The 18,971-nt window shown below is 45.0% G+C and overlaps 1 protein-coding gene across 2 annotated transcripts in view; it reads right to left on the reverse strand.

The window, feature by feature from the left end:
- PRKCI (protein kinase C iota) overlaps positions 1-18,517 on the reverse strand; it is a 58,383-nt gene extending 39,866 nt beyond the window's left edge. The window contains exon 1 of one of the 2 annotated variants that reach the window (XM_072142833.1): positions 18,106-18,517. In XM_072142833.1, coding sequence (XP_071998934.1) covers positions 18,106-18,185 — 80 coding nt within the window. In that variant the 5' untranslated portion in view covers positions 18,186-18,517. The remainder of the gene's footprint in view (positions 1-18,105) is intronic. The other variant, XM_072142832.1, reaches the window with a different exon arrangement.
- Positions 18,518-18,971: the final 454 nt, after the last annotated feature.

The following is an 18,971-nucleotide window of genomic DNA, read 5'->3' on the forward strand; positions in this document are numbered from 1 at the left end:
CACACAGCACACACACCACTACACTACACTCCACTCACACAGCACACACACCACTACACTCCACTCACACAGCACGCACACCACTACACTACACTCCACTCACACAGCACGCACACCACTACACTACACTACACTCACACAGCACACACACCACTACACTACACTCCACTCACACAGCACACACACCACTACACTACACTACACTCACACAGCACACACAACACTACACTCCACTCACACAGCACGCACACCACTACAGTACACTCCACTCACACAGCACGCACACCACTACACTCCACTCCACTCACACAGCACACACACCACTACACTACACTCCACTCACACAGCACGCACACCACTACACTACACTCCACTCACACAGCACGCACACAACACTACACTACACTCACACAGCACGCACACCACTACACTACACTCCACTCACACAGCACACACACCACTACACTACACTCCACTCACACAGCACGCACACCACTACACTACACTCCACTCACACAGCACACACACCACTACACTACACTCCACTCACACAGCACACACACCACTACACTCCACTCACACAGCACACACACCACTACACTACACTCCACTCACACAGCACGCACAACACTACACTACACTCCACTCACACAGCACGCACAACACTACACTACTCTCCACTCACACAGCACGCACAACACTACACTACTCTCCACTCACACAGCACGCACAACACTACACTACTCTCCACTCACACAGCACGCACACCACTACACTACACTCCACTCACACAGCACGCACAACACTACACTACACTCCACTCACACAGCACGCACAACACTACAGTACACTCCACTCACACAGCACACACACCACTACACTACACTCCACTCACACAGCACACACACCACTACACTACACTCCACTCACACAGCACACACACCACTACACTACACTCCACTCACACAGCACACACACCACTACACTACACTCCACTCACACAGCACACACACCACTACACTACACTCCACTCACACAGCACACACACCACTACACTCCACTCACACAGCACGCACACCACTACACTACACTACACTCACACAGCACACACACCACTACACTACACTCCACTCACACAGCACACACACCACTACACTACACTACACTCACACAGCACACACACCACTACACTACACTACACTCACACAGCACACACACCACTACACTCCACTCCACTCACACAGCACACACACCACTACACTACACTCCACTCACACAGCACACACACCACTACACTCCACTCCACTCACACAGCACACACACCACTACACTACACTCCACTCACACAGCACACACACCACTACACTACACTCAGCACGCACACCACTACACTACAGTACACTACTCACACAAGACTACACTCACACAGCACACACAAGACTACACTCACACAGCACACTACACTCACCCGGCCTTGATCTTAAGTCCCGTCGCGGGGACAGCCCCTCTGTCCACATGTCTCCCCTGTGGCCGGTGCTCTCACTCCGGGTCTCTCCGGCACGCCCCTTAGTCACGTGCCCCGCTGAGCGGCCCGGCGCGCGCTGCGATCGCGCTAGTGACATTTCCCTCTTTTGCAGCTCGCGCCGGGCCGCTCAGCCTGTGCGCTACAGGGAATAATTGCCATGCGTTCTTTTACGCATGGCAATTATTTTGGGGGGTAATGGCGCCTCATCACGCGTCTATGACGCGTGGTGAGGCGTTAATGCGACCTCTGCACTTGAGTATACGGTAGTTATTATGAGATTACTGAAAGCCACTCCTACATTTTGCAGTAGAAATTGGTATTCATATGTAATATAGAAAAAAAAGTTATTTCATAATTAACACCACATAATTTGTACTCTGTCGTAAGGATACAATCAGATGGATTCCACTGTAGACTCATACAATAGAATACGCTGCCTGTTCCCCCCGACCCCGCTCATGACAGGGATTGGCTGCGGACGATGCTCAGGGCGTTTGCCTCAATAATGTCACTGTCCTTATATAGACAGTTATATCACCTGGTACTTCCCTGAGCGTACGCTCAGCAGAAGCGGGGGGAGGAGATTACAGCAGGCAGAGGGTGGATAGTGCACTTTGAACTAAATTAAAACAAAGCACAAGAGCTCAGGGGGAATTGCTAGAGCCCTTGTGGCAGCAGGGAGTACCGTATATATACTTCAGAATAAGCCGAGACCCCTAATTTTAAACACAAAAAACCTGGAAAAAACTATTGACTTGGGGAACACTTATCATAAGTCGGGAAACGTGTGTGTAGTTTTGGGAATTTTTTGTAAGCATTTGGGCATACCCAATTTATCTTCGTGGTTGATAGAGGAGGCAGGTGAGTCTGTTTGTTTTTGAGACTTTGGGCAGAAAAGTAGCACAGAAGTCTCAAATGTTTAAGCAACCCCCCCCCTACACCTGCACTGGACTAGAGTTTATTTGTGCAAACATCTGCAATTTTTCAGCCATCCACACTTGCAAGCTCATGACAAATCAGGCACTTAACTGAAAAAAACAACCTGGGTGTCATGGTAGGCTGTGGCGTATTCTTGATTTGTATCACTACAGGCAGTCCCCGGGTTACGTACAAGATAGGGTCCGGAGGTTTGTTCTTTTATATTTTATGATTGAAGTTCTAGACAAAATTCTTTCTTTTTCCCCAGTGACAATTGGAGTTTCAAATTTTTTGCTGTAATAGGACCAAGGATTATCAATAAAGCTTCATTACAGAAACCTTACAGCTGATCATTGCAGTCTTGGACTATAGTAAAGCATCCAGAGAGCTTCACCAGAGGTCACAGTGGGCAGAGGGGTCCGTCTTTAACTAAGGGGTTGACTGTAAGTCGAGTGTCCTTAAGTAGGGGACCGTCTGTATTTGGTGTTTTATAGTGTGTTACATGTGCATTTGTATATAATCATGTGTGTAACATTGACCCCTGGAAGTTTGTAGTCCTGGAATGTTCTACACTCCTCCAGAAGTCTTGGTCATTCCACAGATCCAATGGGGGTTTGCTGTACTAGGGTAATAAATTCCCACCCCCTACTAGGTGATAATTAGATTGCATAGGAGGTGGGGGTGGATTTGGGGGTGGGGCTGTTGTTTTGAAAACATGTTTGGGGAAGGAGTTGTTGATGAACCTCTGTCTGGAGAGCAACCTGCGGCGCTCTACCATAGGCCATGGCTGATATGCAACTTGTTTACTATATTGAAATAGAACTCAAGAAATATTGCTCAGTGCTCGTCTTCTCTGATCACGAGGGCTTTTCCTGACGATGACGATCTTTGTGAAATGGCAACAAAAGTCGCAAAAGAAAAAATGCACAAACACGCAAAAATAAATTAAAAAAAAAAAAACTGAAAAAGAAATGAAAAAAGTTTGATAAATGCCCCATGTTTTACCTTAAAGGATATCTACCACCAGGATCAAGGATTGCGCAGCACGGTGGCTCAGTGGTTTGCACTACAACATTGCAGCGCTGGGGTAGGAGTTCAAGTCCCATCCAGGTCAACATCTGCAAAGAGTTTGTATGTTCTCTCCGTGTGTTCATGGGTTTCCTCTCACACTCATAAACATACTAGTAGGTTGATTAGATTGTGAACCCCATTGGGAACAGGGACATATGGCAAGCTTTGTGTAGCGCTGCATAATCTGTGTGCGCTATATAAAGGAATTATCATTATTGTAACACAATACATGCTGGTGTGCACCCCCTCTGGCAGGAACCACTTTTCTTTAATTTGCTTATGCCCTGGTTTTTACAGAAAAAAAGGCTTTTAAAATTATGCAAATGAGCCTGAGGGGCTCCAGGTAACGTAGATGTTAATGGAGTCTAGAGCCCCTGAGGCTCATTTTTCATCATTTTAAAGCATTTCTTTCTTAAAGAGAACCCGTCATGCAAAATAACCCCCCTAAACTAAATATATTTTCATAAACTGCCATTAGAGAGCATTGCCTCTATCCCTTCATTGTCCCTCTACATGCCTGTAAACCTAAGCAATGAGGTCCTAAAGCTGTATGCAAATGACCTGTGAAATGTCCAATGAAGCATTAGCATATTCAAGCTGTCCACCTTATTCATGAGTGGGAGGTACAGCCACACCCCCAGTGCATGACTGACAGCCTGTATAATGATGTGAGGCTGTATAATGATGTGCTTCCTGGTGCTGGTGGCCACACCCCCTGCAGCCTGTGTGTGCATGTGTGTGTGTGTATAGGAGAGATACAGCAGCTCCAGGCAGCCATGTTATAGCAGAACATGTCAGATTCATGTGTAGCTGATGTCTGTGTCTCTCACCTGTATATTAGGAGGATGCAGCATGTCAGCAGATGCAGCACACACTAGCCATGCTTTACTATACATTACACACAGACATGAGCAGGGGGAGGAGAGGGGAGGGGTAACAGTGGTGACATCACTGCCTCTGACCATGTGATCAGCCTCATTTACACGATAAAAAATAGATGATTTTACAATGAATAATGTATGAAATAACTAGATAAAGGCTGGGATGGGATCCTTGTGACCTGCTCCAACAGGTAGAGGTGACAGGACTAGTGACACAGACCTGATGACAGGTGTCCTTTAATAACAAGAGCATAGGAAGCTTGTAACTATAAAGCTATAGTGATTTTACTAAATTATATGTGATTCTCCCTTTGAAAACAAACAGAACGTGGCCTCCTTTGTGCTGCTCGTCCTTTTCTTTCCAAAGTTATGGCATTTTCTGTTCTGAAAGTGTTTGACCAAAATCTTTCTCACCAGAGGTGAAGTGAGTGGAGACTAATGTCTATCAGTCTATGCCCTCAAGCTGAGGCCAGTTAGCTTGCCCACATATCCCATTATGCATTGTGTTCTCTGTCAAAGTGCACAGAGCTAATACTGCAGAAGACAAGGTGGGGGAAGGGCTGCAGCATGAGGAATAAGAAACTTCTGTAGAATCACAGACTGGGATGGAGGTACAGATAGGGAACAGGGGAGATCTTGTATCTCAATATTCTGTGCAGGAGACATCTGCATTCACAGTTTTGTACACATCCAGCTCCGCTACATTCACGGTCACATGGCCTCCCCCTCTGTGAGCAGGGAGCAGCAGCTCCTCCCCTCCCATGAAACCGACCAAGAAACAAAGCGTGGATTCACAGGGCTACTCTTTTGCATAAGTGTCTTTTTACTGCCTTAATAATCCCTGGTTGTTTATCAAGTGATTCAGCATTCCTGATACTTACTTTTGTGATGTCTGTGGACTCCCCATGATTCTTTGTTTACATCTGTTAGCACTAATGAAAAGGAGGAGGGACAGTGAAAAGAGATACACAGAGAGAGACGCCATGAGGATGGGTTACAGCAGTGAGGGAGGAAGTTCTATGTTTATGCAGAGGGCAGCATAGTGGGAACAGGGAAAGGCTGAAGTACTCGAAGTAGGCAAAAGGTACAAGTACATATACATGCAGAGACATGTCTAATGAAAGATCTAGTGAAAAGTGGCCAACCCCTTTAAAGTATAAAGGAAACATTTGCACCTGTTCAGTGCATTCCATCACATCTGGCTGTAGTCCACAATAATTTAATACAAAACACTGCTGCACCAAAAGGTAAAAAAAAATAAATATTATTTCAAATCATCAAATGACAACACGTTAGGAGGAGCTGTCACAGCAAGATTATTTCATCAGTTAGGCCGGTGCTACACGCACCGCTTTGTCTGCGTTTGAAAACGCAGACAAAGCCGCGCCTACTGGGGAACGAGCCGCCGGTGTTTTGTGTTAATTTTGTGAGCCAAAAGCAGGAGAGGTTGAACACACAGGATAGCTGTAAATCTTTATTTTATATCGTATCCATGTGTAGTCTCCACACTTGACGGCTTAAAAAAACAAACCGACAAAACGGATGAAGCAACTGAGGTGTGAACTGGCTCTTATTCCTTTTAAAACCATCTGTTTTGAACTGGTTTAATCAAACACTGCAGACTCCAAAGGCAATACCAGAACCACATTGCATGCAGTTCCCGGGTTACATACAAGATAGGTTCCATAAGTTTGTTCTTAAGTTGAATTTGTATGCAAGTAGAAACTGTATATTTTATCACTGTAGATCCAGACAACAAAATTTTTTTCCCCAGTGACAATTGGAGTTTCAAAATTTTTTGCTTTAATTGGACCAAGGATTATCAATAAAGCTTCATTACAGAAACCTTACAGCTGATCATTGCAGTCTGGGACTATAATAAAGCTTTCAGAGAGGTCACAGTAGGAAGAGGGGTCAGTCTTTAACTAGGGGACCGTCTGTGTATAGATGCTTTGAGGACCTATCCTTATTAACATGTATGAAACATCAGCAGGCTCTATAGAATAGAATCTACACCTCTATCTTGACAGAATCCTGAGTGTGAACATGGCTTAAACCAGGGGTCTCAAACTCGCGGCCCGCGGGACAACATTTTGCGGCCCCCACCTAGAAAAGCACCGCCCGCCGTGTATTCACGGCGGCGGTCGGGAAGCGCTGCATGGAGAGGGCTCACGGGCTGAGCCCTCTCTATAGCCGGTAAGTCTTTGCTGCATATTGCAGCAAAGGCTTACCGGTAACATCGCGGGTGCTTTCACAGCGATGGCTGCCGGCGATGCTGCCGGCAGCCTCAAAAAGATAGCGGCGCATGGGCGCCGCCATCTTACCTGGGATCGCCGCTCCCCTTGACGTCATCGGGGGGGCCGCGATCTGTCTCCATGGTAGCCTCGGGTCTTCCGAAGACCCGAGGCCATTTCGTTTTAACCCCTTCATTACAATGTGCTGATAGCACATTGTAATGAATGAGGAGGAAAATCCCCATATACTGCCATACTGTAGTATGGCAGTATATGATAGGATCGATCAGACAACCTAGGGTTAAAGTACCCTAGGGAGTCTGAAAAATAGTATAAATAAAAATAAAAAAAAAGTTAAAAAAAAAAAATTATAATAAAAAAACATTAAATTTCAAATCACCCCCCTTTCCCTAGAACTGACATAAATATAAATAAACAGTAAAAATCAAAACACATCAGGTATCGACACGTCCGAAAATGCCCGATCTATCAAAATATGATAACGTTTTTACAATGCGTTTAACCCCGTTACGGAAAATAGCGACCAAAGTCGAAAATGGCACTTTTTTGCCATTTTGAAAAATATAAGAAAATCTATAAAAAGTGATCAAAAGGTCGTACAGTCCTAAAAATGATATCATTGAACATATTATTAAATTTCGCAAAAAATTACACCACCCACAGCTCCGTACACCAAAGTATAAAAAAGTTATTAGCGCCAGAAGTTGGCAAAATCAAAAAAAATAATTTTTGTACAGGAGGTTTTAATTTTTGTAAATGTATGAAAACATCATAAATCCTATACAAATTTGGTATCCCCTTAATCGTACCGACCCAAAGAATAAAGTAGACATGTCATTTGGGGCGCTCAGTGAAAGACGTAATATCCAAGCCACAAGAAAATGGCACGAATGCATTTTCATTGCATTTGGAATTTTTTTCCTGCTTCCGAGTACATGGCATGTAATATTTAATACCATCATTATGAAGTGCAATTTGTTACGCAGAAAACAAGCCCTCACACAGCTCTTTACGTGTAAAAATAAAAAAGTTATAGATTTTTGAAGGTGGGGAGTGAAAAATGGACATGAAAAAACAGGAAAGGGCCCGTAACCGGTTAATCCCCTTCCCTCCGGTACTTGAAGAAGATGAAGTCGCCGCTCTGAACGCACTTGGTGCAGGTCAGAGCGGCGACTTCATCTTCTTCGATGGGAGGGACACGGGGAGGCAAGTACCGGGGTGAGGGAGGGGGGGATGGAGTGTCCCTGACTGGGCTCAGTGCGGTAGGAGCTTGGGACCCCTCGGTGCACAGGACACGTTCATAGAGAAAACACGTCTCCCCGCTCGGGGCTTTCCTTGCGCTGGGAGACGCCATGACATTTGAATCTGAATAATGATATTTTGTAAGCGCATTTTGTGTGGAAAACTTGATGCGGCCCAGCCTTACCCAGAATCTACCTCCAGCGGCCCCCAGGTAAATTGAGTTTGAGACCCCTGGCTTAAACATTAGGTGAAATCTTGGCCAATAACATTCCAGTGCTAGAAGAGCATTTTATTTGCTTTAATACCACAGTATTTCACCTTGTGAAGTCATGTGCTAAGGAATGTGGTGATTACTGACAGACCACAAGACCAGCATGTCTCACAGCAGAATTCACTCCCACAAGACGCTCCAGAAATAAAGGAAACAAACTCCTTCATTCCGTAAGCACACTGTACTTCGAGGGTGCAGTCACACGTCGCGTCTGAGGGTGATGGCACACGTAGCGTTTTGAAACTGTTTTTGGCCCGTTTTTAAGCAGTCAAAAAAATGCATGCGTTTTTGACCAGTTTCAATTAAGATAATTGGTCAAACCTGTGAAAAATGGATGCCTTTTTTTTTACGGACTGCTTAAAAACAGGCCAAAAGCGCATTCAAAACACCACATGTGCCATCGCCCTGACGCATGCATTTCAAAACACATTCCAACAGCTGAGATTTTCCCAATTAAACAGCTGTTAACAATTGCATTTACAAAACACAACCATTAACATGATGTTTACACAAGTGTTAACATTTGCACTTTGGATAAGTTTTAACAGCTGTTTATTTAAGCAAATCCATCACCAGCTGGTGGAATGCGTTTGGAAATGCATGTGTTAGATGCTACGTGTGACTGCACCGAGGGCGCATTCACACATTCCCCTAGCGTCGCGTTCATAACACGACGTTAGTGTACAGGGGGGCGGTGCTTGGGGCGATCGCATATTTGTTTCCAGAGAAACGCATGCGATCGGGTTATCAATCCCAAAAAAAAACATATGCGATTGGTCCGAGCCCCGCCCCCCGTGCTCTGGTGTCGCGTTATGAATGCGAGCGACGCTAACGAAACGTGTGAACACACCCTTAGGGTGAAGACACACATGGCGGTTTTGGGCCGTTTTAACTAAGTGCGTTTTCAGATCGTTAAAGACGCATGCGTTAAAAAACGCATCCGTTTTTTAAAAACGCATGCGTTTTTGTCCGTTTTTTCCCGAAATTGCGCAATGAAAAAGGGACAAAAACGCATGCGTTTTTAAAAACGGATGCGTTTTTTAACGCATGCGTTTTTTACGATCTGAAAGACACACGATCTGAAGACACACATGGCGTTTTTGGGCCGTTTTTACTAAGTGCGTTTTCAGATCGTTAAAAACGCATGCGTTAAAAAACGCATCCTTTTTTTAAATAATGCACGCGTTTTTGTCCGTTTTTCCGAAATTGCGCAATGAAAAATGGACAAAAACGCATGCGTTTTTAAAAAACGGATGCGTTTTTTAACACTTGCGTTTTTAACGATCTGAAAACGCACTTAGTAAAAACGGCCCAAAAACGCCACGTGTGTCTTCACCCTTATTTATTATTATAAAATGATTTTTACTTTTTTCTCACACCAGCAAGACCCGGTGTCCCGAAATCTTCTTCTGACGCGCCCCGTAGAAAGGTGACGCGTCAGAAGAAGCACCCTTTATGACCGTCGTAGAATCCCGATAGGGTGGTCATTAATGGGTTAAGGTGTTAAGACATCATACTGCATTGAATTGCATTTACAATTTTTAAAAAAAGTCATGTGCGACTACGACCACATCAACCAGAATTTGAGGGCTTCTTTACACAAACATTCTTGGTGGACTTGCGCTAGCACACACCCTCATGTATAACGGGGCTCACACAACACAACCTTGTGAGGTGACTGGTGTCATTTCTCCGGTCATTGGCGAGTGAGAAGACCTCACACTGTGGTGGAGTCATATCCGATACGATTGAGGCGACTCATCCCAAAGAGCAGCACACCCCATTTAATCACAAAGGGGATTACACAACTTCTGAGGTGATGCGGGTAAATCTATACATTCCATTTGCGCGAAGTTCTTAGTAAAAGGTTAGATTCACGTTAACCATGACAAAGCCTTGTGAGAAGAGAATGGAAGGTTATCAAGGGCGTAAGACCGGAGTGGAGTTTTATTCAGTGCTACAATTTCTTGGTAATGAGCTGAATAAAAGTCATACCACAGTCAGCTGAGGTTTGCAGCCGCTTCATTTGCAAACATACCACACAATACATGGGACCTTGAAACATGACACCTACAATACAGCACCAAGATGTGTAAAAGCAGCAAGTCACCTCCTCCCACGGGAATGACTATCCCGAAACTTACATTCCAGAATATACAAGAATGCGGCAAACCTATGAGACACCACCAGGTCACATAACAGCGTGGTAGAAAGTAACCCTGTGGTGGTAAGTAATCTAAGGTATAGGAGACACCCGATGTGATCTTGGGACACCTCCACAAATGTTTGTTTTACATACATAATTGTCTCCAAAGTTTAACATTATATTGGAATAACCTGACAACACCTATAAAACTTCCTAGCGTAAGTAACCAGAGCTAAACAAAGCACTCAACATATCTTCCTATTTAGATGTAGAGACAAACTCTTTATTTTTATTCATCATATCAAAACCAGATGATATGGTTAAAGGGGTTGGTCACCAATAAAGGACTTTACCATGGTAAGTATAAGATCTTATAGGGTCTTGTATAAGGTTTTTGTGGACCCCGGCAGAAGGGCTTGGTACTTCCTGTGATGGTAACATGACCGTAACTTTATAAGGGCAAGTATATGAGTGACCCTATTAGGGCAAAATACTTACCATGGTAAACTTTTGAATTAGTGGCCAACAGTAGCATATTATGGGAACAACAGGTATCGCAAATGTACCAAAGGCTAAAAGATGATGAATCTCTGCTTGTGCAGGCACATTACTGCTTGCTTTACATAGGTGACCTAAAGACCCCATTCTCATGTTTGCTGTGGTCCCCGAAACATACACTTACGACCCTTTGATCGGCTTTTTATTTTTTGGTGAAAACACTCCAAAAGGAGAAGTATTTTTGGAAAACAAATATGCTTCCCACTCCAGAGCGTCTCCCGTGGTGACCATCCATTCTCTTATGCCCTCACTCCTGGTCATAAACTCAATCAATGACCTCCGCAGTCTTGCTTGAGAATAGGATTGGCCCATGGGTGTCACCACCTACAGAAACATTACCCTAATGCAATTTCATTACATGATAAGTCCACAATATGACTACTGGGCCTTTACAAAATGTGTAGTGACACCGTGAGCTTGTTCCACCCAACCATCCAAAAAATATGACGATAACATCACCTCCCTTCCCCCCAAGCTGGTGTTCAGCATTTTGGACTTGGGGACAGATTTTAGTCAAGCCGTGGGTACAGCCAAGTCAGTTCCTCGGTTCGCTTCAGATCAGGCAGTCATGCAAATCCCAGGCTTTTATTTAACTTTAATGCTCCAAGTGTTTGTTTTCTTCAAAGGTAAAGGTGCCTACAGACAAGTAATAAGTCCACAAGGAACGGAGCGCACGCTAGAGAGACAAAACTGTGCTCAGCTGTACTAAAAACCTCAGAATAGGCCATAAAATACCCACATGCAGAGACCCAAAACCATGACCCATGTAGTATGCTGACCCCACACATGACTCATTTGAAGTGGTAAAAAAGACGTACATGTGAGAAAGCTTCCTAGAAGGTTTGTTCAACATTGGATGACCTTGCTGATAAATTTCTTTCAGAAATGCAATCATTTTTTCCATAAGCCGATGGCACAAAAACACCCCAGAACGGGAAGACCATTGGTTCTCCAGTACAAAGGTTACAAGTCGTGAGGTAATCTGGCTGTTCTGAATCTTTAGATTTAGACTTACAAACTAGGTGACAAAATGTCTTCGGCTGGACAAGATGGCTAAATATAAGCATTTTCTTTCCATAATTCTTACCAGCCATACCAAGAAAATGTAAAATTAAATGACCCCCACATTCAAATGAATGACCAATCATCCAATATATAAAGATGCAGTATGCTTTAGTGTTCCCCAACACGGTGCCGCACATACCGCTCCATACATGGGGAAAAGATAGGTCATATCTTTCCCCCTGTGTTACGGTCGGTACGCTGTGCATTTCAATGGAGACGGGTCACCCCTCCTCCTCTCCATCGCGGCCGTAGCCGTGTGGGTATACGTCAGTGTGCATGGGGCCCAAGACATATGAAAGCTGCATGCAGTTTGCAAAATAACACATGAAGGACTGTGAGAAAGAGATATGCTGAATGAAAACCTCTCCCAGAGTGCTCTGGACCTCACACAGGGCCGAAGGTTCACCTTCCAACAAGATAATGACCTTAAGTACACAGCTAAAATATCAAAGCAGTGGCTTCAGAAAAACTGTGACCCTTCCTGACTGACCCAGCCAGAGCCGTGACCTAAACCCAATTGGGCATCTTTGGAGATACTTGAAAATGGCTTCCACCAGAGGTCGCATTAACGCCTCACCACGCGTCATAGACGCGTGATGAGGCGCCATTACCCCCCAAAATAATTGCCATGCGTAAAGTTACGCTTGGCAATTATTCCCTGTAGCGCGCAGGCTGAGCGGTTCAGTGCGCGCTGCAAAAGAGGGAACTGTCAGTAGCGCAATCACAGCGCGCGCCGGGCCGCTCAGCGGGACACGTGACTAGGGGCGGGCCGGAGTGAGAGCACCCGCCCCAGGGGAGACAGATGTGGGCCACGAAACTGCTGCTCCGCGCACTGCTCCATCTCTACCTGCCTGCAGCTGCCTGCGTTTGTGATCGACGGGGCCTAAGAGCAGTGCCGGGTGAGTGTAGTGTGTGCTGCGCTGTGCGGGGAGTGTGTGCTGCGCTGTGCGGGGAGTGTGTGAGTGTGTGTGTGTGTGTGTTGTGTGCGGTGAGTGTGTGCTGTGTGAGTGTGCTATGTGTATTACCGAAATTTTCACTCCTCCTCGGGTAAAAATACTCCTCAAAAATGGTGAGAGGAGTATTTTTACCCTTCTGGAAAAATGTTAGTGCAACCTCTGGCTTCCACCAATGTTCACCATCCAACCTGAGGGAACTGAAGAAGATCTGCAAGGAAGAGGCAGAGGATCCCCAAATCCAGGTGTGAAATACTTGCTGCATCATTCCCAAGAAGACTCCTGGCTGCACTAGCGCAAAATGTGCTTCTACTCAATAGTGAGCAAAGGGGCTGAATACTTCTGACCAGGTCAGGTTTCAGTTTTTCTTGTTCAATAAATTAGCAAAAATTACTACATTTTTTTTTCTGTCAAGAGGAGGTGTAGAGTGAACATTTATGAGCAAAAAAAAACTTTTTTGATCTTACCAATTGCCTGCAATGAAACAAAAAAAAAAAATGACAAATTTAAAGGGCTCTGAGTACTTTCCATACCAGCTGTATACTAAACTATGCTTGTCAGGAGAGGTGACAGGCATCTTGATTGTGAACTCTATTACCTGACAAGTTATAAAAAAACCTACATTTATAACATCTGTGACACAAAATATTCAGAGACAACATTCCAAACATTCACAAGATTTACTGAAGAGGAACAAAAATGCAATAAACACAGGAAGGTGGCAGGCTATCTAGGCACTTTGTTACCTTTCCTGGCATACAACCATATCCTGAGTAACTCAGAGGGGGTATGTCCTTACTCGTTACTATTTCTCCCCATGCTTCCTCCTCACCATTCAGCGCTTCATGTCATATGACCTGGGTGATGTCATCTACTGTCCTTTACCCACTAACGGTCAGTCACTGCCTTGAGAAGGCGCCGAATGGCCCGTCAGCTCTGTGTACACTTCATATGAATAAAGGACACTTGTATCGGTGAATGTCACTTAATTTTTTTCCTTACTGGATTTGTTCTGTCGTGCTGTGAAGTTTGAGCACAACCTATGTGAACGTGGACGTCTTCCTAACCCTCCATTTCACCTGCTGTGGGACGCTGACTGATCCTTATAGCTTGCTGTGTCTGTGTAGGTTCTGCTTCTGATTTAATGCCTTTACCCACTAACATTTGCAAACTCTACGCAATTTATGTATCTGATCACATGAAATCACAGCCTGTCTCTATGGAGGTATAAGGAAGAGTAGACTCCATGGAGGTATGCTGTGATTTTATGTGTCAGATACATACATGGGTAAATTTTGCAAATGTTAGTGGGTAAAGGACCTTAGATGACATCACCCTAGTCACATGACATGAAGTGCTTTATGTTGCTTAGGAGATATGGGGAGTAGAAATGTGTGATGACATGCCCTCTCTGACTTGCTCAGGATCTGGCTGTATGCCAGGAAAGATAAAGTTGATATTTTTGGGGATGTGAGGGAAATGATTTTAAAGGGAACCTGTCACCAGGGACCTCATTTTCACTAAAGACAGGTTGAAGAAGCTTATTACACCTGCAGTGCAAATATGTCTTTCGGCCTTTTCTAAGCATTTGCATTACAATATAATTGTGTGTTATAACTTACCTTGCACGTTGGCAAAATCCTGGGGTAGTCACAGAGGCTGGACATGAGATTTGTCTGTGTTACTCACTCCTCAGAGCTTGGCCCCTTAGTGCTCATGTTAAGCTCCACCTCCTGCTCCTTCTCAGAGGTCACAGCCTGGTGAGATAACATCAGTGGGGGAGGGACATGCTGTACAGGAGCACAAAGATGGAGGCAGCCTGCAGCTCAGACAAGTCACATGTTGTTTTTTCGAAATGCATCCAAACCAAAGTCCAGCCCCTGGAAGATGGAAGCAGAGCTGCCCGGGCCGTCAGAATGGTGTGTACAGAGTTTATTATTTTTAGGGGCTGGCAGGCTATATACAACGGGGGGGGGGGTCTGGCAGGCTATATACAACGGGGGGGGGGGGGGTCTGGCAGGCTATATACAACGGGGGGTCTGGCAGGCTATATACAACGGGGGGGCTGTGACCAATGCATTTCCCACCCTCGGCTTATACTCGAGTCGATAGGTTTTTTCCAGGTTTTTTTGTTTTAAAATTAGGGGTCTCGGCTTATACTCGGGTCGGCTTATACTCGGGTATATACGGTAAGTTATAACACAAAATTATATTGTAATGCAAATGCTTAGAAAAGGCAGAGGCATATTTTCACTACAGGTGTCATGGGCTTTTAGAATCTATCTTTAGTGAAAATTAGGTCCCTGGTGACAGGTTCCCATTTATCATCATTTTCTTGGTGGAAGACAGTCCTATAACGCACACTTGTTACCTGCAAAAGATGGGCGACCCATTTTCAGCTACCTCCAGAGCCTCCCCCAGAGCCAAAAAATAAGGTTCTAAAAATATGCAAAATGCCCAAATGTGCTCTGGCTCCTCCGCTACCTAATTTATGCATGCCTCGCGCTTCACTGTTATGCACTGCAGGTAACGCGAGTGCATTGTAGGACAGTCTACCACCGAGAAACTGGTGGATGTCCTTTCATCGAAAAGTGGCATTTAAATAATAGGGCTCTATGGGAACCTCTCAGTAGCTAAAGTGGTCACAGATTCCTTCCCTCAAAATCATGCATGATTAACCAAGGACACTTACTCATACATCCAGTGACTATAGTAAACTTCGTCGGACCTGGTGTAGTTTTAACCGATGGCCGTGTAGCCCAACAGTTACATCAAGCAGCTTAGGTCTCTTGATGTATACAGCGGGACACATGGGGGCTTGGCCTTTATCATCCGATTATAAATTCCCCTCTATAATATCTGTATATTGTGGTTGTCCTTGTCAGATTCGGTGTAGATGCAGTCTACACGGTTTATGACTTTTTTTGGAAACACAATATAACCCAGAGTGACACGTAATATGGGCCTCACTGTTTATCCTGATGACTTGTTCAGTCAGAGCTTGAAGAACCAGACTCAGCACTATCGTAGTAGGAAAGTTTGAAATTTAGTTCAACTGGATGGTCACAAATGCATAGGAAAAAAAAAAACAAAACAGAACAACAGGCTACATTTTAGAAAAATTATTTTTATATGAATGATGCAGAATAGAAATACAACACCTAACATTTCACACTGGTGCAACTCCCTAAATGCTGTAGCTTGTGCTTAGGATACCTAAAGTTATATTCACGTCATCACTACTGCACACTTTGTTTTTATCTTTATCACTGTTCTGTTTATTAGTGTATTACAAACATATAAATAGACAAATCAATTTAACTAAAAAAAAAAAAAAAAACGAATAGTGTATAAAGTAGTAGGGAGCCAGCTGTGGAACACACTGCACTGAATCACTGTGAGTTAGCAGCAGGAGAATTGAAGAGAACAGTCGTGTGGAGATTTCACAGTGTAGTAGATGGGGCTTACAGACTATGCACAAACTCTGCAGCGTCTCCTATCACTGAGGATTCCCATTGCAGATACATGACACTGGAAAGCCACTGTAGTTTTTGCTGCAGACATTTTGTAGAGTATATCCCAGGTGTTCCTAAGTGATGCCCTTAGGGAATTTTTTTTTTTAAATTGCCGCCAATTCTACAAAATCACAGTGAAATTCCAGTCACAAACAAAAACCACAACATTTGGTGCCAATAAACCACTGACTGCACTCTGTGAATATACTGTACATCCTCACGTAATATGTGAAATTTTCAGGCCACAAAAAAAGGGAGTGTGAACCCTTGTTTGTGGCCCATCTGACATCGGTGGGTACATGGCATTCACAGTCCATATTACATGTTTATGGACATGAGGAGATTGTGGCACTGGATGGTGTGTAGGGTATTATCATAACATTTTATACGTTTAATATTATTTCTCACAGTAGAAATAATATGTGTGAATAAAAAATATAATAAAAGTAAGGACACTGAAGACATCCACATAGATTCATAATACAGCATCAGCAGATTCACTCAGGGTCCTTAAAAACACATAATAAATGACAATCCGATGCACTAAGGAAGCGTCCTATATAGGGGCCCCCAGAGAATCTATGGATTGGGGCAGATTATTCCCTTTCGATGAGTCTTTTACATAAAAGCATTTTTTTCTTCTATTTTCAGTCTCAAGACACCAGCAGGAAACCTGAGATGTGGAATGTCGCCTCTTTCTGACAATACACTTGCACTACAAGTTCTGACATCCGCGGACCATCCCATTCTTTTACAATGCTCCTGTTCTGACATCCTCCAATTGTACAGGGGGGGAGGGGCACATGTGTATTGTGTACACTGTACAGGGTCCTATCACAATATTAAAAAGTGGATTCTATTAATTTTGTGTCACTGTTGGGGAATACAATAAATGATAACTGCTTGGAAGTGAGTACCTGGCATGTTTGTGGTACATTTCATGTACCATTTATTGTGCTGGTGCCTTCTTATGGTGCCCTAGGCATCAGGGTGTAAGTATAAAGGCTTCTCCTGTGCCACCGCTATAGCTACATCTTTGGAGGGCAGGTATAAACAACTTCTACCCCATTTACAAGACAGGAGAGCAGCCACTGATAATTGCAGGCACTGCCAAAACTATCTCAAGTAATTGTTCAGCTACTTACGTTGCCCACCAGTGCCTGTGCCCCTTTCCTATCCGGATGTAGTCACACAAACGTCCCACTACTTGTAAGAGCAACGCAGATCAAGTGACTAAAACTATATGTCACCTCCTGTTCTAGGACAAGAGTTGCTAGGGGTTATCCCTACTTTGGTGACCCCCAATATCCGCAAGGGGGCACCAATACGACCAACAGCAGCCGCAAGCATGCAGGAAGAGGTATCCAGAGGGATATAGCAAAGCCAACAGAACCCCCTGTTCTACTGGACCCGCCAGTGCCAGGGTGGTCCTGGATCCTCAGAGCACCGCAGGGGGTAAGTAGTCCCAGCAGCAGCCTGGCCACCAGTAAGCACCTGAGTCCCATCAAATTCATCATTACCATAGGGGCACAGGCTGATCCAGTACCACCCACTGGGAGCAGCCAGCAGTGCAGTACCAACCTCCACAGTCACCGGCACCATGTGCCCGGGCAACAAGTAGTCACATGTCAGCCCCGCAGTGATAGATGGCCGCCACCCGGGGGTAACACAGGCACACAAGGAATCCCACCGCTGCACTACTCACCCTTTGAAATACGCCTTGACCCGGACTTGGTGGGAGTTATCAGCGAGCTGGGACATGCTGCTGTCCCGCTGTGTCGGCATGTCCTCCAGTGGTGAAAGTCTCAGCGCCCGCTGGATGGCCGCCCCTCACAGACAGCCCGGCACGGTACCCGGGGCCTCCCACCTTGCTGCTTTTCCCTGTCCCGAATCCTAGCGCAGCCTGGAAGACCGTACCAACTAGCACACATCCGGGGGAGGGGACAGCCCTGCCCTGTGCGCGGCCTGCTGCCGGGATAGGTAGAGAGAGAAGCCGTCACACAGCGGCGCCTCGCATCGTCCCCTCCTCACACAGCAATGTGCCCGCAGCCCGCACCGCTCCTCTTGTTTACACGGAGGCTGCGGATAACGCACTGTGTGTACACGGCGCCTCTGGAGAACGGAGCGGATGTTACGTACATCAGGCTCTACCTGCAGCTGGGAGGATTTCATAGTTGAGCTACAGGTCACGGCGTGTACGCTGTCTGCTCTGTGCCCACTTTCCCACGCTTCTAGTGATTTACAGAAATTACTAACAGAGATTGTGACATGTGAGACCCAGTCACTAACATAGTAGCACATATTAGTAGGTAACACAACACGTTTAGAGGAAATCTACCACAAGGATAGAGGATTGTAAACCAAACGCATGTACATGCTGGTGTGTGCCCCCTCTGGCAGGATTTCCTCCTCTTTTGGCTTCTTATTTCCTGTTTTTTTCCAAAAAAGGGCTTTAAAAATTATGCAAATGAGCCTGAGGGGCTCCAGGCTCCATGTGTGTTAATGGATCCTGGAGCCCCTCAGGTTTATTTGCATACATTTTAAAGTCTATTTTACTTACAAACAAGCATA

The sequence above is a fragment of the Engystomops pustulosus genome, chromosome 3, assembly GCF_040894005.1.
Source record: "Engystomops pustulosus chromosome 3, aEngPut4.maternal, whole genome shotgun sequence".
Taxonomy (NCBI): Eukaryota; Metazoa; Chordata; class Amphibia; order Anura; family Leptodactylidae; genus Engystomops; species Engystomops pustulosus.